We start from the raw sequence: 25037 nt of genomic DNA, 5'->3' as shown, positions 1-25037 counted from the left end.
AGCTGCAGGGGCAGGTAAGTCACCTGTTAGCATGTGCCCAGCAAGGAGAATGCAGAACACAGCTCCAACAGAAAGCAGATGTTCTTGGCTGGGAAAGTTCCTAGAACCAGGCAGCAGCTGTTGTGAAGGCAAGAGGGAAATCGCCCCCTGTGGTATATTGTTTCTTTCCTTCTAAGCCCCCTTTCCCACTTAGCCCCAGAGATACCAAAGCTCTGCATTTCTCTTCCGCCCCTTGTTAAAAATTCTATGGAACACCATAGCTGGTGCTCCTTCTGCAGCCAACCCTATTGGCAACGTGCACCCTCAATTCTCATGAGCCTCAGTGGAGTTGCAGGTGCTCAGGATTGGGCCAGAACTTCCTTTCTCCTCCAGTGCATGAGACCCCAGAGATCAGCCAATCTAACCTGTGTTTTAAAGTCTAACCCTTCAAATATTTGAAAGGCTAATGCGGCATTTTGAAGCTCTAGGTACCAGGAAATCAAGTTTTATGGCCAAGACATGGGAGGAGGGGGGACAGGATCATGGTTTACAGGCTATTTTCCCTACACAAATGTCTTAGTGTGAGGAGTATTTACATCTGCCCCTCTCTCTGATGGTCTCTATTTAAAAACCACATCTCTACCTATATAGTAAACACCCAGCAATGTCTCTAAATAGAGTGCTACCCAGGGGCCAAGTTTCTAATTACTATTTCTCTTTTTAAAGGGAGCTGTAAAAACAACATGGTGGCGATCCATCCGTGACCTCTCTCTCAGGGGCTCAGTATTAAACATGCTCAGTTTACAAACAATGGTTCTCCGCCACCCCGCCAGCTCATTATGGGATCTGAAAGTCAAGCTGGGGCCTCTCTCACCCACCCATCAGCATCTACAATAAGGAGGCTGCTGCTGGATCTGAGCTGCTAATCCTGTTGCTTATGACAGATGAGCTAGAATGGACTCAAGCACACTCTCTGTGCTTCGGAGGGGACAGAGTACTAAGATGTATATTTATTTAAAAAACAAACCCAAGGAGTCCAGTGGCACCTTAAAGCCTAACGGATTTATTTAGGCATTAAGCACTTCTTCAGATGCATGGAGTGAAAATTACAGATACAGGCCATAAATATATATTTTGTAATTAGAGCCTGCAGGTATAACTCTGCTGGCACATGGCTGGGTGGTGTTAGAAGAGGCCATTTTTACATAGTGATTTTTCTGGAAGAATGTCACTTTCAGAATCACTTCACATTTCTTAAAGTAACCCAAAAAAATAGCAAAGTTCACAATTGCGACACGGCCCTTCTGTGGTGTCCTTCATCCAAGAACTTCAGCACATTGATGACTAGCGCCTCACAATCCTGTTTTGTGAGGTCGATATTCTCATCCCTGTTTTAAAGAAACCGAGGCACAGATAGCTGACGTCTGACAGGGTCATGCAGAGTCTCAATGAATAGAACCCAGGCATCCTGACTGACTCCTTTTCTTTAAGGATAGGCCATCCTTCTCGTCAACCCTCAGTGCCCTAGCATACATCCATATAACGTGCGTAGAAAGAAATGTGACTAGGGTTTGGTAGAAGGGAATTTGGGAATAATTTATATCCTGTTATGACCCCCAGGAAGCTTGACTATAGCAGTAACATCTACACAAGGCATGGGGGGCGGGGGGGAAAGACATCTTTCCAGTAGGATGCAGCTCATTTCTTATCCATGCCTTTGACCACATTTATATCTTAGATTTTAGGCAGGCCTGGCCTGGTTTTCATTAGTGGTTTTGTCTGTAAACAGTAGCTCGTAGTTTCTTGTAGCTGATACAAGTCTCTCAAGACTTGTTAAAGTGAGTTCTAAGGAGTGCTTTGGGATAACAGAACCAAACCTGGTTTTCACCTCCGGCGTCAGGCATTGTCCTTTCACAGATCTGAGGAGCAGATGAAAAAAGCCAAACAAAATGCACTGACTTCTCTGGAGTATTTGTTTCTCGTTGTAACCCTTTCAGATCCACTTTACAAACCACTAATGGAGGATAGGAGTTTATGGTTCAATGCCAGTCTCACTGAAGTCAGTGGCAAAGCTCTCTTTGATTTCAAGGAGAGCAGGATTGGGTCTTTAATTTCCATGAGAGGGGTTGAGCATATAAAAACATCTAATTCATAATCAGTGTGAGTTTAAAGCCCCTTTGATCAAGTTGCTTGCAAACTCTTTCCCCTCTCCAAACACCCGAATCTATCACTGCACTGAACCAGGAGACTAAGAAACAGAAACTTCAGGGAAGCCACCACTATTCAAGATGCAGAACCCAAATTCTAAGGCGCTGCCTCCTATGGGAGTTTTGTTTCCAGGATCGGGCCCATTGCACGTGCTCCCATGATTCTGTAGCAATGAGAAGCCTCCAGTATCTACTGATCACTTTCACCTGTCACCTATGATACATTGTCTTGGGTCACCTCCTGATTTGGAAGTTTACTTCTTTTTTGCAGCACTGACCCTGATTAATTTGCACTCACTCCTCCGCCTTCCCTGTGCTGTGTAGTGACAACATCTAAGTACATACGGTCCTACCACTCCAAAAACAACCGCTAGATGTCAGTGCTGTTTTATCTTCTCATGCTAGTGTAGATGATAAACTCCCAGGCAAGAGGAACAGTCAGTGTCTTATAGAGTGTGTTCTCACCTCACACAGACTGTTATAAAAAGGATTGGGGGATAGCCTTTAGTCAACTGAATTCAGGATCTATCCATCCATTCATCCAGTGCTAGACATAGATCAGCTGCTTGCAATCCAGGTTAAATTACCTTCACCCAGCGAGCATCACTCTGTGATTTGACTAACGCTTGGAAGTTTGTTCTCTACTGAATTTGCAGCTGGCCCTCAATATTCCACCTGTCTGACTGTCAGCAATGATCGGCCCCGGGAGACAACTTTTCCCACACAGGAGAACAATTTGAATAGGCCTTACACTGCAAATATTGGCTCAAGAAGCAGCAAGGCATCCCAAGTCACAGGATGTTGAATCTAAGGTTTTCATTCAGGCTTGTAGCTGACAGTGAAGTGTGCAAATGAAGATAGTGAATTATTTGTGTACACAGGGCCTGACTCTGAGTTCACTTGCATGGTGTAAACCCAGAGGGACTCAACTGAAACTATCAGAGTAAATTCAGAGTAACCGAGAACAGAATTTGGCCCAGCCTATGTAAATACTGTATCGCCCGAGGTTGAAATACATTTGATTAGTTTTCCTTTTAAACAAAACCCAGTTGGCAGGAACACATCTCTTTAGGAAAAGATCCATGGATAGGATTTGTTTCTTACCAGATTATTTTCTAGTGTGCTCAGTGAAAACCGTCTGGGTCATAAAGATGTGAAACTACAGTTCAGACATGTTGACAGCTTAGCATTTTCTTTAGCTAACTTGTGAAAAAGAATTGTGGCCATGATGAGCACCTGTACTGCTCAAGGTCAGGCCCTAATAAGTGGGTGAGTATCAAACACCAATATACGTGTGTGTGTATTAAATACTCAATCATGTAAATTTGGCCACCAGAGGTCACCCTTGATTTATAAGTGCTGTTAATTTAGTCTACAAATACATAACCCTTTGCATAAAATTGCAGAGAATCATTCAGATTTCTCCTCACTATAATGAGTTACTCCATTTGTGTGTGTCAGTTTAGGGCCTTGAAATTTTTGTTTCAGTTAGTTTTTAAGAAATATGTTTATACTGAATTACAGATCTAAGGATGATATTATCAGCCTCCAGAGGGCAGTCTTGATTGACTGTGGTTTCAAATTATTTTCCACATTGACGGTCCAGTCAGTGGTACCCTTATACACAAGTATATGAGTGTGCTTTAAGAAGAACAGGTTTAAAGCTTTCCAAACCCCCCTAAACAATAGTCCCATCATTCCAACTCCATTAGTCACTTACAAGGAAACATGCTAAGAAAACGTAGGACGACAATCTTGTGGTTTAGGCACTGCCTGACGCCTCAGGAAACATGGGCTCAAGTCCCACCTCTGTGACCTTTGGCAAGTCAGTGCCTCAGTCTTCCCTCTGTGAAATGGGGATAATGTTTCCTTTCTGCCTCTTGTTGTCTGGCTTGGACATAACCTCATTTCATTATTTGTATTATGGCAGTGCCTAAGGACCGCAGCTGAGATCAGGGCCCCATTGTGCTAGGCTCTGTATAGAATAAGAGATAGAATGTAATCTCTTCAGGGAGGAACTATGATGTGGCTGGTACAATGGGACCCCGCTCTTGGTGCCGTCTTAATGCCTATAAATGACAATGATACATTCCGACATTTCGGGACACAGCTAAAGTACGACCTGAATTTACCCTCACAGCACTCCTGGAGTGAGGGATGTGCTAAGACCCCCCCATTTTTCCAATGCGGAACTGAGGAACTTGCTGAAAGCCTATAGCAGAGCTGGGACTTGTACCAGGGTTTCCTAAATCCTTAACTAGAGCCCAACCACAGGAAACCCATCCCACTCCCCTAAGAATACTTCTTAGCTATTTTCATCAGCAGAGCTCCAAGTGCGATACAAAGGAGGGCAGTATTATTAGCCCCATTTTACAGATGGGGAAACCGAGGCCCAGGATGGTGAAGAGATTTGCCCAAGGTCACCCAGCAGGCCAGTGTCAGGCATAGACCCTAGATCTCCTGAGTACCACTCTAGTGCTCTATCCACCAGGTGCACATACTGGTTTATTTCCACATTGCATTTCATATACTCTTACTTTTAGTCCCCTTTTACACTACTATGGAAAAAGTCACATCTCTTCCTCCCATGTTTTGCCCTTTCCCCTGCTCAGTATTTCTTTCTTCCATGAATATAGCCCTGGAATGACACCAAACTCCTCTCTTCTACATGGTAACAGGCCTGGAGATGGGTGAGAGAATTGCACTTTCCATGGGCTTCTTGGTGCTTTTGCTGTCTCTGTGGAGAGGGATGAAACACGCTGGTGATTTTGAGGATGTGCATTAGGCACCAGGCTGAGACGTGGCAACTCGTTCCATACATGTCTTCACACACCCCTCACACGGCAGTTCCTTTTGGCCACTACGGACTGGTTCTTGATTTGACTAGGTCCCTTAGCCACGACAGATTTCCTAGCCCACTCTCAGTCCTCCAGTCCCCCCCGGCTTATGTTTCCTATGGCTCCTGAGACACACAAGCTCTGCCTTGTTTATCCTCATCAGCAGCTCTGATGCTGCCAGGCAAGCAATGGCCTGACAGGTTTGTGAGCCTTCTCCCTCTGCTGGGTGACTCCAACAGAGCATGTGAGATGGAGGGGCAAGGCTCATGGCATGAGTGGCTCCTGGCTGCACTATTTCAGTGATGGATCCATGAGCAAGCAGGGCTAGCCCAAGCCTGGCTTTGCAGCCACAGGGCGAGCGGTCTGCCTCCCACAGCGTGGTGGCACCTGCACCATGATGTGGTATTGCCAAGGTCTCCTCCCCTGGGCCCTGAGATCCTCTCCACCCATCCCAAAGCCGCAGGCAGAAGAAAGCCAGGTTGTAGGGCAGTAGCAGACGCCAGACTCCAGCATGAACTCCCCCAGCTGGGATGGGTTCCTGTGTGGGGCTTTCACCCAGCCGCTGGGGCAGGGAGGTGCTGCTCCCAGGCATGCAAGTTTTGAATGGTACAACAGGGGCATCACCGGGTGAAACCCTGCAGAGCTGGATGAGGGAAGAGGAAGGGCAAATCCTACTCGCTAGTGAAACCCGGGGACTGATGTAACCACTCAGGGCACAAGAGGCTACTCTCCCCACAGCAGCAGCTAGACCCCAGCAGCAATGTCCCCTGTCCCCACTCTGCAGCTCCAGGGGGAGGCAGAACAAATCTAAGGACACAGCCATGGAGCATCCATCCACTAACAGACTGGGCAGGAGGCCCTCACATGCTTTCCTTCTCTCCCCACTTTCTCTTTCCCCTCCCCTAGTCTCCTTTATTTCCCCTAACTTACTTCCCCATTTCATCGGGCAAGAACCCTCCTCGTTTACTCCTCTGGAGCAGATTCTCACCATGTCCCATTTCACCTCTTCCTCCCCTCTCTCTCCTCTCTCTTGTGTCTTCCACTGTTCTTCCCTTCACCTCCTGGCGACTCTGCAGCAGTTCAAGTAGGTGCAAACAGGAGGGGGTGTTCTGCTTCTTTCCCTTGTGTGTGATCCTGCTCCACAGTCCCCTTCCTCATGCCCTGGGAGCACAGCACGCCTCCGGCCAGCTCCTCTGCCTCAGTCCCTCTGACCCATCCACACAGCTTGAATCTGGAGGCCAGGAGCAGAGAGGTGAGCCCCAGCCAGAGGAGATGGGGAATTCCCCCCCCCCCCCAATACATCATTCAGATAAGACAGATCAGTCAGGGAGCAGCTGCAATGTGACTCTGCCTTCAGTTTTAACACGGAGCACGGGTCACAGATCGAACTGTAGCTGGGAATCCCACCCATCGGCAAATACCTCCAGTACCCTACAGCCCTGGGTAGGGCTCTTACAAGGGGCCCGGTTTGGGATTGTGGGACAGTCTCCCGCCTACCGCAGAGGGAGGGAGAGGTGTGTGGGAGATGCTGCCTGCCCCAACGGGCCCCCCGTTTAATTCAAGCTCTGCTCCTGCCAGCACAGCTGTGTTTGAGGGTTGTACTTATTTCCCCTTCTGCAGGGCCAGACTAGGCCACGGCAGGTCTGAGAGCTCAGGGGACGCTGGTGGACCACAGAGCAGAGGTTGTCATGGCACAAGGCCTTCCCAGAGGGAAAGGTGTAGGGCTCCCCCCAGCCTGTTTCTCACAGGCCTACCAGGCCCTGGGTTTGGGTTTGGCTCTGGATCTTGGGGGAAGAGAGGTGGAGAGTGAGATTCTGACTAGCAGCCTCCACCGCAGGCCAGGCCAGCCTTACACAATGCAATGTACTGGTTGGTGCCTATGGGTTCCACTGCCCCCGGAGGACTATTAGAGATAAAATCAGTGCAGCTACCCAGACAGCTAAGGATGATTCTCCCACAGAGGATGTATAAAGGCTTGTGGTTTACCTGCAATACCCCATCTTTGATGCCACAGGTACCCAGTTCAGTGGTCGATCCATCTGCACTGATCCATTACAGGGTGGCACCTGGCTGTGGGATCCACCTTGTTTCAGGATGAGCTATGCCTGGCTTGGAGCACGTGTGTGCACCAATGGCCCCTCCTGCAGGCCCAGAGAAGGTAAAAGTGCTGTTCCAGGTGGCAGATCTTACTTGGCCTCATGTGTCAGGCCACTGTGGAGCCAAAAGGCTGATGCTCTGTTTCCTAGGCAGGATGCAAAGCTGGTAGCAGAAGAGTTTAGACATTTTTTTTGCAGACTTTTCCCTCCACTCACTTGGCTGAAATGTCAAATGTCTAGAACTGGAAAGAAAGTTGTGCTACACCAGAGATCTCTGTACACAGGCAGCACAGATCTGCTCGGGACAGATCTTTCAGACCAGAGTTGGCTGGTTCTAGGCCATCTGATTACCAAAACCTTGCCAGGGGCTGCAGAATACTGGCTGGTCACCTGGTTCTGGCTCCTCTTTAGTCCCAGCAGCTAAATCCCCGATGTAGTGGGAGGAAGCAGGTGGCCTAGTGGTTAGGAGCGTGAGTGTCAAGTCTCGGCTCTCAGTCTATCTGTAAATTGGGGGTAAGCGGCAGTGCCTTACCTCACTGGGGCATTGAGGAGAAATTCATGAAAGATTTGGAGGTGCTCAACTATTGCACTGACAGCAGCCAAATAAGTATCAGTGATAAATTAAAGTCGGCTACCAATATGTCCAATACTGTCCCAGTGTTACTTGCCACATAGGCAGTTGCTGCAGGGATCTTACATGTTTATGGTTTCTGTAAAGGGAAATCGTGTCTTACTAATCTATTAGAGTTCTTTGAAGGGGTCAACAAACATGTGGACAAGGGGGATCCGGTGGACATAGTGTACTTAGATTTCCAGAAAGCCTTTGACAAGGTCCCTCACCAAAGGCTCTTACGTAAATTAAGCTGTCATGGGATAAAAAAAGGTCCTTTCATGGATTTTGAGAACTGGTTAAAGGACAGGAACAAACAAAGGAATTAATTAATGGTAAATTCTCAGAATGGAGAGGGGTAACTAGTGGTGTTCCCCAAGGGTCAGTCCTAGGACCAATCCTATTCAATTTATTCATAAATGATCTGGAGAAAGGGGTAAACAGTGAGGTGGCAAAGTTTGCAGATGATACTAAACTACTCAAGATAGTTAAGACCAAAGCAGATTGTGAAGAACTTCAAAAAGATCTCACAAAACTAAGTGATTGGGCAACAAAATGGCAAATGAAATTTAATGTGGATAAATGTAAAGTAATGCACATTGGAAAAAATAACCCCAACTAGTCAGGAAAAGATCTGGAGTTATCGTGGATAGTTCTCTGAAGATGTCACGCAGTGTGCAGAGAGCGGTCAAAAGCAAACAGGATGTTAGGAAATCATAAAAGGGGATAGAGAATAAGACTGAGAATATATTATTGCCTTATATATAATCCATGGTACGCCCCACATCTCGAATACTGTGTACAGATGTGGTCTCTCACCTCAAAAAAGATATTCTAGCACTAGAAAAGTTCAGAAAAGAGCAACTAAAATGATTAGGGGTTTAGAGAAGATTAAAGAGGCTAGGACTCTTCAGTTTGGAAAAGAGAAGACTAAGGGGGGACATGATAGAGGTATATAAAATCATGAGTGATGTTGAGAAAGTGGATAAGGAAAAGTTATTTACTTATTCACATAATACAAGAACTAGGGGTCACCAAATGAAATTAATAGGCAGCAGGTTTAAAACAAATAAAAGGAAGTTCTTCACGCAGCGCACAGTCAACTTGTGGAACTCCTTACCTGAGGAGGTTGTGAAGGCTAGGACTATAACAATGTTTAAAAGGGGACTGGATAAATTCATGGTGGCTAAGTCCATAAATGGCTATTAGCCAGGATGGGTAAGAATGGTGTCCCTAGCCTCTGTTCGTCAGAGGATGGAGATGGATGGCAGGAGAGAGATCATTTGATCATTGCCTGTTAGGTTCACTCCCTCAGGGGCACCTGGCATTGGCCACTGTCGGTAGACAGATACTGGGCTAGATGGACCTTTGGTCTGACCCGGTACGGCCTTTCTTATGGAGGGGAAAGAGGTGGGCTGTGCAAAGCCAGATGGGAGGGGAGGAATCTCCGACACAATCATTTTACTGAGAGAGAGAAAGGGTAGTTGTAAGGTTACGGTGCTGGATTAAGTCTCATGAGTAGTGAGTTCACTCCTGGCTTTGCCACAGACTCTGTGTGACTTCGAGCAAGTCCCTTAAAGTCACAGGTGCTCAGTTCCCCTTGGCCAGGGCAGGGAGCGGATGCTGGTTAGCACCCTATGGAACAGGGTGAGAATCCCTGCTCTAACTCTGCTGGGTTATAGGCTGACAAGGAACCAAATCATTGTAGAACAGCTTGCTCAGTCCACATGGGTCTTTGGATTGTGAATCCCCATTACACCAGGTTTATTCCAGAAGCGTAAACTAGAAAAGCACCAATCTACAAAGATCAGTCGATTTGGAAGGACAGTTCACCTACCCATTGCTTGTCCCAGGGCCAACAGAACTGGCCCCCTGGGCCCAAAGGAGGGTTGAACCTTAGAAAGGTTCAGGGGTTCCAGAAAAGAGCAGTTGGATGCTTTGCTGAAGCTCAGATGAGCTACATGCAGCCCTCAGGCCTGCCAAGCTGGGTTGGAGGTGCGGTAAGAACTGACTTGCTTGTGATATTTAGGTATTTCCAGATTGAGCACCAGCCAATGCAGGCGTGACAGAAGAGTACCTCTAAGCAGTGCTGGAGCTGTGTCAGTCCCAGGATACTAGAAACAAGGTCGGGGAGGTAATAGCTTTTATTGGACCAACGTCTGTTGGTGAGAGAGACAGAGAAGTCTGAGCTACACACAGGGCCGTCCCTAGTGGGGTGCAGGGCTTGTCACTTCTGTCCCAAATCAGTCACTTCCAGGACCGACCCATCACTTCCAAGACTGACTGTGGGGCCCGGAGTAGTTACCCTGATTCACCGAACCCAAGGGACGGCTCTGGCTACACAGAGCTCTTCAGATCTGGGAAATGTACTGAGCGTCACAGCTCAATACAAGGTGGAGCAGATTGCTTAGCATCAGTAGGTAACACACGTTTAAGGACCCATTCAAGGTGAAGTGGCCCATACCTGGACAGTCTCAGATCTCTGCAGAAATGAGACTTCCTGCCTGTTGGGAACTAGAGCATGGGAGCAGGGGATGCCTCTTGAAAAAATAAACTGGTTTGCTCATCCCTAGCCTCCGTGTAGAGGGGATCCGGAAGGGCAGAGACCTATGGAGCAACAGAAGAAATTCCTATTTCTTCCTCAAAACAGTTGCTTAGCAGGGTGGCCCACTCGAGGGGAACTGGCTGTCTTAAAGACTTTGGTACACCAGGGAATTCTGGCATTGCTGTAGTTTCACTAGTGCAAACCCCTAATTGTAGATGTGCTGCACAATGTACAAAAAGTGACTTGCATTAGTGAAGTTTACTCCACTTTTTACACCAGAATGATACATTTACTCTAGGGGTTTGCACAAATGCAGCTGTAAGCGTGCAAAACACTCCAGTGTAGACAGGACACACAACAATATTTAGGGCCCAAGTTTGAGCAATTCCTGTGTAAGAATTACTTTTTAATTAAGAATCAGGTGATTCACATGGGCTTGTCCTTTGGGGCTGTGTTCAGTAGAGGAAAAGGCCCTGTACATTTACACTCTACTCTGGCTCCTAATCAGTTGGCATTGATTTGTTTAAACAAATGTGTAACTCTCCCAGGCCAACTGTGTATATCTGCAGCTTTCGCATGCATAAAATAGACAGATGGGTTCAGTGTATTTATATGGCCCCCCAGTCACTGTGGTATCCGAGCGCCTTACAATCATTAGTGTATTTAGACACCCACAAGAGCAGAGCAGTGCTATTACTGCCATTGCACAGAGAGACTAAGTGAGCAAGAATTGCTCCCAAATTTCCCCATGCCACCTAAGCTCCACACCAGTGTTATTTGGCGAATACCATGGGCCAGATTGATCGCTGCTGCAAAGCCTCTGAGTGCTTCGAATTACAGCGGGGATGGGTTTGGCCCTAGGTGTAGAGCGGCCTCCAAACAGCTCGGTTTGATTCATCCTCTCTCCCTGGAGACAGGATACTTCTTCCTGACCAGGTGGTCAGGACAGAGCTCCTGGCTCAGGCAGCGGGGAGAGCTCAGTTTGTCCGATTGGGCTGCAGTCCAGTTTCTGACGCAGCCAACGTGACAAGTGGGGTAATAAAGCCAGAATTTCCTCCGCTAGAACCTTTCCACTCTGTCTTTGGCTTCGAGCGCTCTACCAGGCTATTTTAAACTACGTCTCTTTTTGGACTGCAGCTTATGGGAGATACTTGGGGTTCTCCCCCCCCCCCATCATCATTTGAATTTGCAAAGTGGCTTCAGAATGTTAAACAGCAAAAATCTCTGCCTTTGGCAACGCACCAACAGGAGCAGAGAGAGTTGGGAGAAGGGCCGAGGAGGAAGCATTTGGATCCAGAGCAGATTTAAAATTCCACATTAGGTTGGGATTTTGAGTTTAAAATGAAGGCAAGGGTTCATGTTTAGATCCAGCGCTGCCCAGATCTCACTAGCTATTCTTGGGAGAGTTTAGCATCCTCTGAACCAGATCTGGAAAAACCAGCTCCTGTGTGTGGATACTATCTATTTTAGATCACACCACTCCCACTGGCAACCTACAATTCAGAGCTGACTCCCATCAAAGAGAATGGAATTACTGGAGTGTAAAGCAGCAAAATCCAGCCCCAAGTGCCTTGAAAGAGATTTACAGTGCAATTCAATCAGTGCATCTTTCTCCTGTTTCTTGTCTTAGTTGATTCACAGATGCAGCTACAAAGGGCATCATGGTGTTTGCAGTTTACATAACACCAAGAGATACCGTTTAGATTTCTCTTTACTGCACCTTTAAAGGTAAAAGAGCCTCTTGCCAGCAGCAGGTCAGACACCAGGGACCATTCTGTGTTAGAGGTCACATGCAGAATAGTACAAAGAGAATCATTGCATGTTCTCTCTTTGACTTGAGGCAAAACAAGAACAAAGATAATCTGAAATAAAAATTCCACCTGTGACCCTATGAGCCCCTCAGTGCCAACTGGCCAACAGCCCACTGTTCTGTAATTCCATTCGTTACACCTAACATTTCTGTCATAGTTATCTGTAAAGAGCGTCATGTGAAGTAGCAAGTAAGAGCTGGTGATGCCCCAGTAATCTGGAGTACTGTGTCCAGTTTTGGGCCCCACATTACAAGAAGGATGTGGAACAATTGGAAAGAGTCCAGCGGAGGGCAACGAAAATGATTAGGGGGCTGGAGCACATGACTTATGAGGAGAGGCTGAGGGAACTGGGGTTGTTTAGTCTGCAGAAGAGAAGAGTGAGGGGGGATTTGATAGCTGCTTTCAACTACCTGAAGGGGGGTTCCAAAGAGGATGGATCTAGACTGTTCTCAGTGGTAGCAGATGACAGAACAAGGAGCAATGGTCTCAAGTTGCAGTGGGGGAGGTCTAGGTTGGATATTAGGAAACACTATTTCACTAGGAGGGTGGTGAAGCACTGGAATGGGTTACCTAGGGAGGTGGTGGAATCTCCATCCTTAGAGGTTTTTAAGGCCTGGCTTGACAAAGCCCTGGCTGGGATGGTTTAATTGGGGTTGGTCCTGCTCTGAGCAGGGGGTTGGACTAGATGACCTCCTGAGGTCCCTCCCAACCCTGACATTCTATGAATGTATGTACCAATGGGGGATAAAAGGGTGCGTACATGTGCTGGAAAAGATGGTCCTGAAATATTATTTTGGGGCAAGTTTGTTTTACACAAAGGGATGTTTGATTTGCCTGTGTCTATAATATAAACTGAGCATGGGGACACCAGAGACAACGGGCAGTTCATTGCATCGGAGATAAACCCCAGTTATGAGGAGAATGAGGAAACAGCATTGTGTTAGGACACCCAGCAGTCTGAACCCCAGGGGTCATCTTGACACTTGAGACAAAGACAGTGAATGCTGGGGACTGCAAGGAGACGCAAAAGAGCTTCTTAACCATCACTGAGAGATCAGCGCTCTCTGCATCTATGGATGGCCTCTCCTACCACAGGCGAGGCACGTGTTCCTTCAGAGATTTGGAAATCTGTGTAATCAAGGGGAATCAGAAGAGCTGGGTTTACTCCCAGCTGTTCTACTGCCTGTGACCTACAGGTAAATCACTTCATGTCCCCGTGCCTCAGTTTCCCCCCACCCCATGTAACATAAGTGTAGTACTACTGCCTCTCCTTTATAAGGTGCTTAAAGAGCTGTTATTATGTATACTCCAATAGCCCCTAGAAGGGCCAACCAAGATTGAGAGCCCCAAATCTGTGGATGAAATACACTACATGAGAGCTAAGTGTGAGCTCCCTGAGGCGTCCTCCTCCTCCAGCAATGCCCAATCTCTGAGGCATCAAAGGCAGGCAAGTAGGTGATTTGACTGACTGCAATGCTTGACCCGGTGTGCGATCCCTTTTCACCTCCTCGAGGCAGGGCCGGCTCCAGGCACCAGCATTCCAAGCTGGTGCTTGGGGCACCAATCTGCAAGGGGCAGCAGTCCCTGTTGTTTTGCCCCCAAGCAGCGCGCCGAATTGCCGCCGCAGACAGTGGGGGGAATCCGTGTGCCCTTAGGGCGGCTCGCGCATTTCCGCGGTGGCAGCAGTTCAGCAGCAGCTTCTGTGTTTAGCTGTCCGCAGCAGCTTCAGCTAAACATAGAAGCTGCTGCGGAATTGCCGCCACCGAGGAAACGCGCCTGCCCCCACCGAGGAAACGTGCCTGTCCCCGCCGTCCACGGCGGCAATTCGATGCGCTGCTTGGGGTGGCGAAAACTGTAGAGCCAGCCCTGACTCAAGGAATTCTTACAGCAACAGACTGAGATATCCCAAGGGAACAGACCCACATGTGGGAGATCTCCCCTGCTTACACATAAACTACTCTCTTCAGTAGTGAAGCCATCCAGGGACAATGTTAATCACAGATACATGAGATGCAGGGCATGAATATTCGCTCTAGCCGACTCTCAAGAGAAAGATCATTACAAAGAAACCCGTGTCTTCCTTATGTTTTTCCAGAGCATCCCAGCAGCAACAAGACACACCTGCAAGTTGTCATCAGCGTCAGGCCGAGAGACGCTGTGGTGTGGGGTGCATAGGGCAATCTGCAGCCCCATGGTATTAGGAGAAGGTTCTGGACTCGTTCCCTTCTTTTGCCTTCCAACAGGACTGTCAAAAGTTTAATCCACAGGCTATTTCATTCCCTCCTCTGTCCAGCTGAAAGGACAACAGTCACCCTCCGCCCCCTTGTATATTAATATTAATGGGTGTCAAGGCCATTGTACAAGGCACTGGGGAAACCTCAGCTGGAATACTGTGTCCAGCTCTGGTCACCCATGCTGATCTTTGTATTGCTGCAGCACCTAGGAGCCCCACTCATGGACCCAGGCCCGTGTGCTAGGTGCTGTACAAATATTGAACAAAGACAGTACATGTTCAAGAAAGGCAAATTCAAACAAGTGCAGGTGCAGAAAAGAGCTATTGGATGATCAGCACCAATCTCACAAGGAGCAGGTAAGAGCACTTCACCATCATTTTCCAAGGTGAAACAAGCCAAGAGGGGATCTGATTGCTCTGAAAATACATCAGGTGAAGGTTACAGGGAACGTGTACCCTCGTGCAGCACAGGCCCAGCTCACCTCAGTTGCCCCTTTATCTGCCCATTCAGAGGAAAAGCATCTTTCAGTGGCAAATTCAAGCCCTTCTATTCATAGGGATGTGCCAGAGGCTGCAGACCCCTCAGGGCAAACACAGCTCCTCCCAACATAAAACAAGGTTACACCACAGCAGGTCTTCAGTCCCATTTGAAGGCCACCATTCCCAACACAGCCACCCCCCAGTCATAAGCCCTCTGGCCCACTTCCTTTAGCTCCTGTTCCAGGGCTGCACCCCCTCAGAGAGTGCCAAGACCCACTTCTTTCCCAGGAGTCTTCTCCTTGTACCCCAAGTCAAGGCTTCTGCAAGATGGCTCCCCACAGCATTTCACTCCCCAGCCCCCTCACCTGAGATGTCTACCTCCACTCCTGGGGACCCCTCCCCCCAAACCAACCCTTTGCTTCTAGGCCTGGCTTGCACAGGCTATGCTGGGTCTTCCCCTCACTCCTCAGCAGAAGCCTTCCCACAACTTGGCAGGGTCCCCCAGCTCTAGCCAGTGCTCCAAACACCTATCCACAGCACTCATCGCCAGCTGCTTACAGGTACCACTCACCTTCAACTTTGCTGCAGCTTTTCCCCTCTGGCAACTCTCTGCTGCACCATCCAGTTCTCCTCCATTCTCAGAAAGCTCTCACCTGACCTCTTCTTCACTTCCACTCTAGCTCAGCCTCAGGCCTTTTATACAGCCCCAGTGCCTTCTCTGAAGCCGAACTGGGAGGCAGCTGACCAGTCACAGGTGCACTGGACCGCACTCTCTCTTAAAGGGCCAGTTGTGCCATTGGTGCCAACTGGCAAAGGGTTCATTGTTTTTCACAAGCAACTCCTGTCTCAGACCTGACAAACTCGCTACACCTAATACACCACTTTCATGGTATTTATCCATGAAGGGTAGCACCTGAAAGCTTGTAACTTATGAATACTCCTAATCACTGTGAGATGAGTGTAAGGGTAATATTTAGGGAATAATGTAACTATCCTTAGAACTATGCCTTGTGGCCTTGGAGTACAAGCTAGTCACCAGGGAATGGTGTGTCTTGGGGAGAGCCCATTCCAGCGGGAGGGAGGTGTCACCCCTCCTCTGGTGATGTAATACAAGGCTCAATTGTCTACCCTTGTCCCATCCTGGAACAGTCAATGGAAAACCGTCAAAGACAAGTGCAAACAATCAAACCCACTTGGAGGTGAAAAGGAACATTACAATAGACAGGGACGGCCCTGCCTGTGAATAAAGACAAAAGACAGATTTGGTATATCGCAGGGTGGAGAAAGACACCCTGCATCCATTCACTGAGGAGGTATCTTGCTGAGCAGGGGTGTGTCGTGAAAGATTGGGTCCTGGCTCCGTGGGGCTAGCAAGCACTGCAAAAGATGGAACTTTGGGGTGAGGATCTACTTTGCTGGATAGAAAGGGTGACTATTAGGAAGTGTAGGCCCTAGGTTGCATTATCTGATTTTGTTTTGAGTATATCTACGTGTTTCCAGCATGCACATTTGTTTCAGCTGGAGGCTCTGTTTTTTCTTAAACAAAATTTCCTCTTGTTTCACTAGAACTGAACGCGCCTGCTGTGTGTGGGATAGGAGCAGTGGGCTGAGGGAAAACTGGTTAACTGGGGTACACTGCTCCTTTGGGAACAGGGGATCTGGGATGTCTGTGGGTGCCCAGTGGTCAGGGGCTAGATACCACAGGGGGACACTTTGAAGGGACTCGGCAGCTGGGCAAGTTCAGAGGTGGGTGCTTAAGCAGTTGACAGATTGGCTGTATTAGGGAGCTGACACCCAGCTGGCATAGGCAAGACCATTGGGCTGGAAGAGGTGGCAACTTGGTAACTCCAAGCCCTGGGTGCCCTGAGAAGCGTTGCACCAATCACCCTATGACAGGTGGTAAACCCCCGGGGGGGGCAGGGGGAAAGGAGAGGTATTTAAACTAAAGGACAATGTTGGCACAAGAACAAACAAATGGGGTAAACTGGCCAGCAAGAAATTGAGGCTGGAAATTAGAAGCAGGTTTCTAATTCTGGCACAGACCCCAATGGAAGTAGTCAGAGCAAACAATCAAACTAGCTTTAAATTGGAGCTTGCTAAATTTATGAGCAGGCTTCCATGATAGCATTGCCTGTTATAGCAGGGGATGGGCATCTGTGACCAAAGAGGTCCCTCCCAGTCCGATATTCAAGCCCCCATTCAAGCCTATTGGGATGCTATGGCCAGAAACCAGTGCCAAACACTTGTAGGAGAGGCAGGTGATCAGGAACAGTCAACAAGGATTCACCAAGGGCAAGTCATGCCTGACTAACCTGATTGCCTTCTATGATGAGATAACTGGCTCTGTGAATACTGGGAAAGTAGTGGCTGTGATATACCTTGACTTTAGCAAAGCTTTTGATACCGTCTCCCACAGTATTCTTGCCAGCAAGTTAAAGAAGTATGGGCTGGATGAATGGACTATAAGGTGGATAGAAAGCTGGCTAGATCGCCGGGCTCTACGGGTAGTGATCAACGGCTCGATCTCTAGTTGGCAGCCGGTATCAAGAGGCGTTCCCCCAGGGGTCAGTCCTGGGGATGGTTTTGTTCAACATCTTCATTAATGATCTGGAGGATGGGATGGATTGTACCCTCAGCAAGTTCACGGATGACACTTAGATGCAGGGAGAGGTAGATACGCTGGAGTGTAGGGATAGACAAATTGGAGGATTGGGCCAAAAGAAATCTGATGAGTTTCAACAAGGACAAGTGCAGAGTCCTGCACTTAGGAAGGAAGAATCCCATGCACCCCTACAGGCTGGGGACCAACTGGCTAAGCAGCAGTTCTACAGAAAGGGACCTGGGGATTACAGCGGGTGAGAAGCTGGATATGAGTCAGCAGTGTGCCCTTGTTGCCAAGAAGGCTAATGGCATATTGGTCTGTATTAGTAGGAGCATTGCCAGAAATCAAGGGAAGTGATTATTCCCCTCTATTCAGCACTGGTGAGGCCACATCTGGAGTATTGCGTCCAGTTTTGGCCCCCCCACTACAGAAAGGATGTGGACGAATTGGAGAGAGTCCAGCAGAGAGCAATGAAAATGATTATGTGGCTGGGGCACACAGGGGCGGCTCTACGTGTTTTGCCGCCCCAAGCACGGCAGTCAGGCGGCCTTCGGCAGCATGCCTGCGGGTGGTCCGCTGGTCCCGTGCCTTCGGCATACCTGCTGCCGAATTGCTGCCGAAACCGTGGGACCGGTGGACCTCCCGCAGGCATGCCGCGGAACGCTGCCAGACTGCTGCCCTCGCAGGGACCAGCATGCCACTCCCCGTGGCTTGCAGCCCCAGGCATGCGCTTGCTGCGCTGGTGTCTGGAGCCACCCCTGGGAGCACATGCCTGATGAGGAGAGGCTGAGGGAACTGGGCTTATTTAGGTGCAGAAGAGAAGGGTGAGGGGAGATTTGATAGCAGCCTTCAACTACCTGAAGGGTAGAAAAAAGATGGAGCTAGGCTGTTCTCAGTGGTGGCAGATGACAGAACAGGAAGCAATGGTCTTAAGTTGCAGTGCAGGAGGTCTAGGTTGGATATTAGGAAACACTATTTCACTAGGAGGGTGGTGAAGCACTGGAATGGGTTAACTAGGGAGGAGGTGGAATCTCCATCCTTAGAGGTTTTTAAGGCCCGGCTTGACAAAGCCCTGCCTGGGATGATTTAGTTGGGGTTGGTCCTGCTTTGAGCAGGGGGTTGGACTAGATGACCTCCTGAGGTCCCTTCCAACCCTGATATTCTATGATTCTATGACACTAGCCCGGTCCATCCCAAGTTTGACGCACAGGGAAAAAAAAACAGGAGTTGAGTTGCATGTTAAAATAACAGGGTTTTGTTTTCTTTAGACATGTGACCACAAAGAATAAACAGAGTGGGAGGGTTAGATTAGAGCAAAAAAATGTCAGATTCAAAATGCCCATGTGCTCTGCTTGGGAGCTTTGAGTCATGGATTCCGGCAGGGCTTTCTGATTTGTGAGGATCCCCAGCAGCGGAGCCATGGTGAGAGAGAATTGGGTTATGAGTTGCCCCTCCATTCCTGCTGCCAGAGGCAGGGATCATGTAGTGGGATAATTCCCTGTATGTCAAAGGAATGAAGAGCAATGAGATGAAAAGGCTGATTTTTAAAGGGTGGCATCCCCTAGGCTTCTATTCCCTGCCCATATGGCTGAATCACACTGTATAATTCTTCACTGAATTATGGAACAAAGGCTTTAGAATCCAGCTTAAGTAGGACTTAACTTGTACCTTGTCCTGGCCCTCTGCACCACTGAGCATTTCACCCATGGTGCACTCTGCATCCATGTGGGATGTGTGAGTTAGCCTCCAGATAAGGGACATCCCTTCAGATACCAGGGGACCAGCCAATGATACGGAGAGTTGTCCACCACCCTCGTGCAGTGTCGGTGTCAGATTGGGAGATTGGCCCATTGCCACATTCAAATCTGAATTCAGATTCTGAGCATCCCTGGACTTTGAGAATGTTTGGATCCAGGAGTTTAGTTCAGGCTCCTCTCCAGCATTGAGTCCTCAGAAGCCAGGTCCCCTGTCGTGTCTTAAGTTGCTCATACTTAAGCCTGGCCTTTTCCTCTTGCACATTCATTAACTGTGCTTCTGAGTCCATCTCAAAACATGTCCACATCAGGGCACACAGAATCTGATGCGTTATCAGGTTCAGTGTGAGATTATCTGAGGGGTTCCCTCCTCTGCTCATTACTTTCTGACTGCAGCATGCAAAAGAGAAAGCTTGGATAAGAACCCAAGTTTACCAGGCTATCAGCATGCAGGCGGGACTCTGTTTAGCTGGGTTAAATTAAGGATCCTCCGAGCAGTTCGGAAGGTCTGACATGAAACATGAAGTATGAATTCCCAGCTGAACCCAAGTCACTGCTGAGTTTTGGCTGGTGTACAAACGGAGTTTGATTCATTAAAGTCACTGAGTTCATTAGCTAAAATTATGGGTTCATCAAGTCTGATTTTTGGGTCACAAGTTCAGCTGGAAGGTAGTTTATGGGGTGACTTGATGGTGAATCCAGTCAGTGGTGAGATCCTGGTGCTAGGACAGGCAGGATTGCAGGCCAAGAAGCTCACACTCACCCTTAGGCAGGACTGTTGGTTTATATTTTGGAAATGCATAAAATTCTTCTGCTACCATCACTTCCATGCCAAATCATTTAAATCACATCAAAACCACCATGTCTACATGACCAGCTTAATTTACCATTAAATCAACTCGGTGGAGTAAAAACAAGCCTTTGCTTTGAATACGTGACTTATGTATAAGCTGTTAACTGTAGAGCATTATTTAAATGCATGTGTCTAATTCAAGCATAAAACCATTTAGCATGGAATGAGAGAAGCCAAAGATGGAAAAAACCTATTTGGTCACCTTGTGCATCCCTCCTGATCAGTACGGGATTGTTCCATACAGTATGATCGCCAGTGCTTTGGCAGCTGACAAAGACACTATAGGCCCAGAGTCTCAAAGGATCAGTGGAAGTTAGGAGCTTAAATACATGTGAGGCTCTTACACTCCCCCAGACATCATTCCATACATCTGTTGACACTACTCCAATTCAGCAAGGCACAGGAGCAAGTACATGACCTTAAGCATCATTAAAGTGAAGGAGACTCCTTGTGGGCTTAAGCACCTTGCTGAATCAAAGCCAGTGTGCTCATTGCTGTAATAGCTTAATTATTATTATTACTCCCAAAGACTCCAATCAGGATCAGGGCCCCATTGTGCTGGATGCTGTTCCGCAGAGAGTCAGAGAAACAGGTCTTGTTCCAAAGCGACTGCAGTTTAATGCAAGTCAAGAAGTAATAAACATGTAATGAACAATTGGAGGGAAGTGGGGAATGAGACACTGGAATTACAACACCAGACAAATAGCCCAAGGATTGCATTGTCTCCCTTGCACTGGGACATGCCCAGAAAGTATGTGTGCTAAAGGTTTTGTCTGGGGCAGTTATTGTCAAATGCACATAGGCTGAGATTTGCAAGACAGTGCAGGGGATTTAGCCGCATATCTCCTCTAACATTAAACCCTGCTCTGAAGATCCCAGGCATCTTTACCATGGGCCAAATTCTGCTACCTTGATTCATTGGGCTAAATTGTGACTTGGACAGCACATCAATGCAGCAGAGGAGGAGGGAATAAGAGCCCCCACTTATGCCCCAGGGCAACCCTGACCTTGAGCCTGAGTGTATGAAAGTAAACAGGGCTAAGTGCTCAGATGGGGGAAGATTTTCAAGCACTATGCATCCAGTGTGCCAGACTGCTTTGAAAATCCAGCTACTTATTTTGGTGCCTAAATGAGAGCAGAGCGCTTCTGAAAATTCCAGCTTTTTTCCAGCAAAGCAGGCGTGTGGGGAGAGGCATGGGTGGAGACTTAACCCCACCCCCTCCATTCATTGGTTGGTGCAGCTAAAAGTGTGTGTATTAACTAACCTTTGGTAAAGGCTAGTAGCAAATTACTAGCCTGCAGGAGGCTGGTGGGGAGCAGAAGGGAATTGTGATGAGGGGCAGGCAGGAAATTTTTTTTTTTAATTGGAAAATTCTCACAGGAGGGGAAAACAATTTCCTTGTCCTGAATTGGGCCAAAAATCAAAATCTTGAAAAATTTCATGAACCAACAAATTATTAGTATTATTTGTTTGTTTGGGCCAATTGAAATGTTTCCCTTTGATCATTTTGAAAAGTTTCATTTTGATTTTACCCTTTTGTTCATTCTTAACTTTGTTTTTAGTAGAAATTAAGTGAAATTTCAAAAAAGACAAAAGTCGGTTTGAACTGTAAAACCCAAAGTTTCTCCATTTGAAAAAGTCAAACTAGGACCTTGTTACAATTACAAAACTTAATTTTTTTCCAATGCTTTTTCAAGTCAGGAACTTTCTCCAAACCAAACTGGGTGACAGAGGATGGATCACTTAAGAATATAAGAACATAAGAACGGCCATACTGGGTCAGATCCAAGGTCCATCTAGTCCAGTAGCCTATCTTCCGACAGTGGCCAATGACAGGTGCCCCAGAGGGAATGAACAGAACAGGTAATCACCAAGTGATCCATCCCCTGTTGCCCATTCCCAGCTTCTGGCAAACAGATGCTAGGGACACCATCCCTGCCCATCCTGGCTAATAGCCATTGATGGACCTGTCCTCCATGAACTTATCTAGTTCTTTTTTGAGCCCTGTTCTAGACTTGGCCTTTGCAACATCCTCTGGCAAGGAGTTCCATGGGTTGACTGTATGTTGTGTGAAAAAATACTTCCTTTTATTTGTTTTAAACCTGCTGCCTATTAATTTCATTTGGTGGCCCCTAGTTCTTGTGTTGTGGGGTCACCAAATGAAACTAATAGGCAGCAGGTTTAAAACAAACAAAAGGATTACCTGTTCTGTTCATTCCCTCTGAAGCACCTGGCCACAACTGGAAGACAGGATACTGGGCTAGATGGACCATTGGTCTGATGCAGTATAGCCGTTCTTATGGTCTCACGTTCTTTCCCTTTCCCCACCCACAGTCTCGGATTCAAGAAATTGATATTTTTGGGTGAAAAAAAAACATTTTGTGGCAAAAATTCCAGCCAGTTCCAACGGCGATTCTAGGAGCCAGTATTCCTTCCTTGGGACATTCTTGGGGTGACACCATTATATGCCGTGTCCTTGGGAGGGAAGCTAGCACACTGATTTCAGTAGGATCAAAGGCATTATTCAGCAAGTGCCGGGGAGGCAAGCTCAGGTTCTGGCTCTGAGGGGCAGAACTCGGTGTAACACTAATTTTAAATCAAATCTCCAAACTGCCAGGGCAATGGCAGAAAGGTTCCTTGTTTTAAAGACCTTTTTTTTTTTTTTTTTTTTGCAACCAGTGGTCAGCAGTGAAGACTAATAGCTTCTCGGCAAGATAAAGCCAGCACTAATTAGGAGAAGGGAGACACAATGCAGCCTTTTTCAGACCCTCTAGTGCATTGCCTAGCGAGCCCTTTTTACATAACATGCCCTTGGCACTTCTTCTTGAGCTGTCAACACTCTGGGAGGGGCAGAACACTCAGATCCACAAACAAACACAATAATAAAGCAGGACAACAGACCCAGGGAAGCCAGGACTTTAATCAAAAACACCCCCCCCCCGCTCCCCCAACAAAAATTAAATAAAATCAAATCAAAGCTGCCAAAACAACCCCAAAGTGGAACAAAGTGCAAAGCAGCTGCAGGGGAGGAGAAGGGGAGCAAAGACCAAGAATAACACCAGCAACTCCAGCAGTTTGGTCACAAGCTGTTCTGGCTCTTTAAAAACTTGCAGCCCTGTGCAGGGATAATAGTATTTGGAGAGCTACAAGTGGCTGAGGGCAGGTCCAATAAGCGCCCTCAGCACCTCCCTCCCCCCCCTCCAAGAACTCTGGTTACAAATCCTCGCTCTTTTGCCCATGGCAGAAATGTATATAAACCCCCAGAAAAGCAGATGCACTTGAAAAGCCAGGTACGGGGGGCAGGGGCTGGGGAGCCCCTCCACGGGCGCTGGAGTTGGAGAGGCAGGTGCTGACAAGAGCGCGCTGCTGGGGATCCTGACCGCTGGATTACCGGTGCGAGCGGGCTTAGGTGCAGGCTTTGATTGTTTCTTTCCCCCTCGCATGCCTGGATCAGGCTGCTGCGGCTGCTGAGCTGGAACTGCCCCCTCGCCATCCCTTTCGGCAGCGCCTGGGATCATGCTGCTGCTTCCGGGCATCTTTGGGCTGTGCCTGGCCGTCCTGCCCTCGCTCTGCTCCCCCCTGGAGAGCGAGATCGTGACCCCGCTCCGCTTAGACCCGGACATCAATGGCCGGCAGTATTTCAAGAGGGGCCCCGAGGAGCCCAGCCCCCAGGGGGTGATTTTCCAGATCACCGCTTTCCAGGAGGATTTCTACTTGAACCTGACTCCAGACGCGCAGTTCATTGCGCCCGCCTTCGCCATCCACTACCTGGGCGCATCCCCCAGCGCGGCCAGGGAGCGCCCCGACCTCAGGCACTGCTTCTACTCCGGAGACGTCAACTCCGACCGGGAATCCTTCGCAGCCCTCAGCCTCTGCGGGGGGCTCCGGGGGGCTTTCGGGTACCGAGGGGCTGAGTATCTCATCAGCCCGCTCCGGAATGACACCGGGAACGGGGCGCTGAGGAACAGCCAGGGGGAGCACCTCTTGCAGCGCAGGAGCGCGCCTATCCAAGCCGGAGACCCCACCTCCAGGTGCGGCGTGGGCTCCAGCCTGAACCCGGCCATCCTGCAAGCGCTGGAGAAATACAAAGGCTCCCACCAGCCGCGGAAGAAGCAGCCGAACGAGACCAGGCTGCCCAGGAAGAGCGGCCGCGCCAAGCGCTTCGTCTCCATCCCCAGGTACGTGGAGACGCTGGTGGTGGCGGACGAGTCCATGGTGAAGTTCCACGGGGCTGACTTGAAGCACTATCTGCTCACCCTCATGGCCACGGCGGCCAGGCTCTACAGGCACCCCAGCATCCTCAACCCCATCCACCTCGCCGTAGTCAAATTCCTGGTCATCGGCCAGGACGACAAGGGGCCCAAGATCACGGGGAACGCGGCGCTCACCCTGCGGAACTTCTGCGCCTGGCAGAAGAAGTGGAACAAAGTGAGCGACAAGCACCCCGAGTACTGGGACACCGCCATCCTCTTCACCAAGCAGGTGGGGCTGGGGGCCGCGCGCGGGGAGGGGGGGCGCCGCAGGGGTGGGGGGCAGCGGGCCCGGCTTTCCTTCCCCCCGGCACTGGCTGGGACAAGGCCCCGGGCCAAGCGCAGCACTGCACCCTTGCTGCAAAGCTGCCCACGCGCAATGCACCCTTGCTGCACCCTTGCTGCAAAACTGCCCACGCGCAATTCACGCTGCGCAGCTTGCGCAAAGCAAGCCCCGTTCCGCTGTCAACCTTGCAGGTGAGCGCTAGATTGTCCTAGCAAAGGCAGGCCGGGTTGAGGCATGCGCAAAAGCGCAGGCTGGATTTTGCAATGTCACTTAATTTACAGTATTTCTGTTCTGGTTGCTCTGGCCAATACGGTCCGGTCTCCCCCAGCTCCAGCCTCCCAGAAAGCGCTGAGTGATAGGAACCACTAGCGTGGATTTAGCATTGAATCTGCGGGTGCGCCTCGTGGCCAGTAGGAGGCGCTCTAATGATGAAATGTAAAGCAGCTCAGGCTATTCCAGCAGAGCTGTGCGTGTGGATCTGGGTCATTAGCTT

At 48.8% G+C, this 25037-nt stretch overlaps 1 protein-coding gene and 1 long non-coding RNA gene across 4 annotated transcripts in view; one reads left to right on the top strand and one right to left on the bottom strand.

The window, feature by feature from the left end:
* Nucleotides 1-3552: 3552 nt before the first annotated feature.
* On the bottom strand, nt 3553-15456 carry LOC120375785. 3 transcript variants are annotated; one of them, XR_005586772.1, is made up of 4 exons: nt 15370-15456; nt 7010-7164; nt 5954-6254; nt 3553-4923 (listed from the first exon to the last, which is right to left on the bottom strand). It is a non-coding gene; the product is annotated as an uncharacterized LOC120375785 (long non-coding RNA). The 3 variants fall into 3 exon arrangements; XR_005586771.1 differs by having other exon boundaries at nt 6012-6254; XR_005586773.1 differs by having other exon boundaries at nt 6012-6254; nt 7010-7282; nt 15370-15454.
* A 7848-nt stretch (nt 15457-23304) lies between these two features.
* Nucleotides 23305-25037, top strand: part of ADAMTS15 (ADAM metallopeptidase with thrombospondin type 1 motif 15) — a 28625-nt gene continuing 26892 nt past the window's right edge. The window contains exon 1 of the mRNA XM_039496745.1: nt 23305-24490. Within this exon, the coding sequence (XP_039352679.1) occupies nt 23525-24490 (966 nt within the window). The 5' untranslated portion in view covers nt 23305-23524. The remainder of the gene's footprint in view (nt 24491-25037) is intronic.

This window comes from Mauremys reevesii, linkage group 12 (genome assembly GCF_016161935.1).
Source record: "Mauremys reevesii isolate NIE-2019 linkage group 12, ASM1616193v1, whole genome shotgun sequence".
NCBI lineage: Eukaryota > Metazoa > Chordata > Testudines > Geoemydidae > Mauremys > Mauremys reevesii.
The sequence above is the reverse complement of the archived record's forward strand: the minus strand, read 5'-3'. Positions and strand labels throughout refer to the sequence as shown.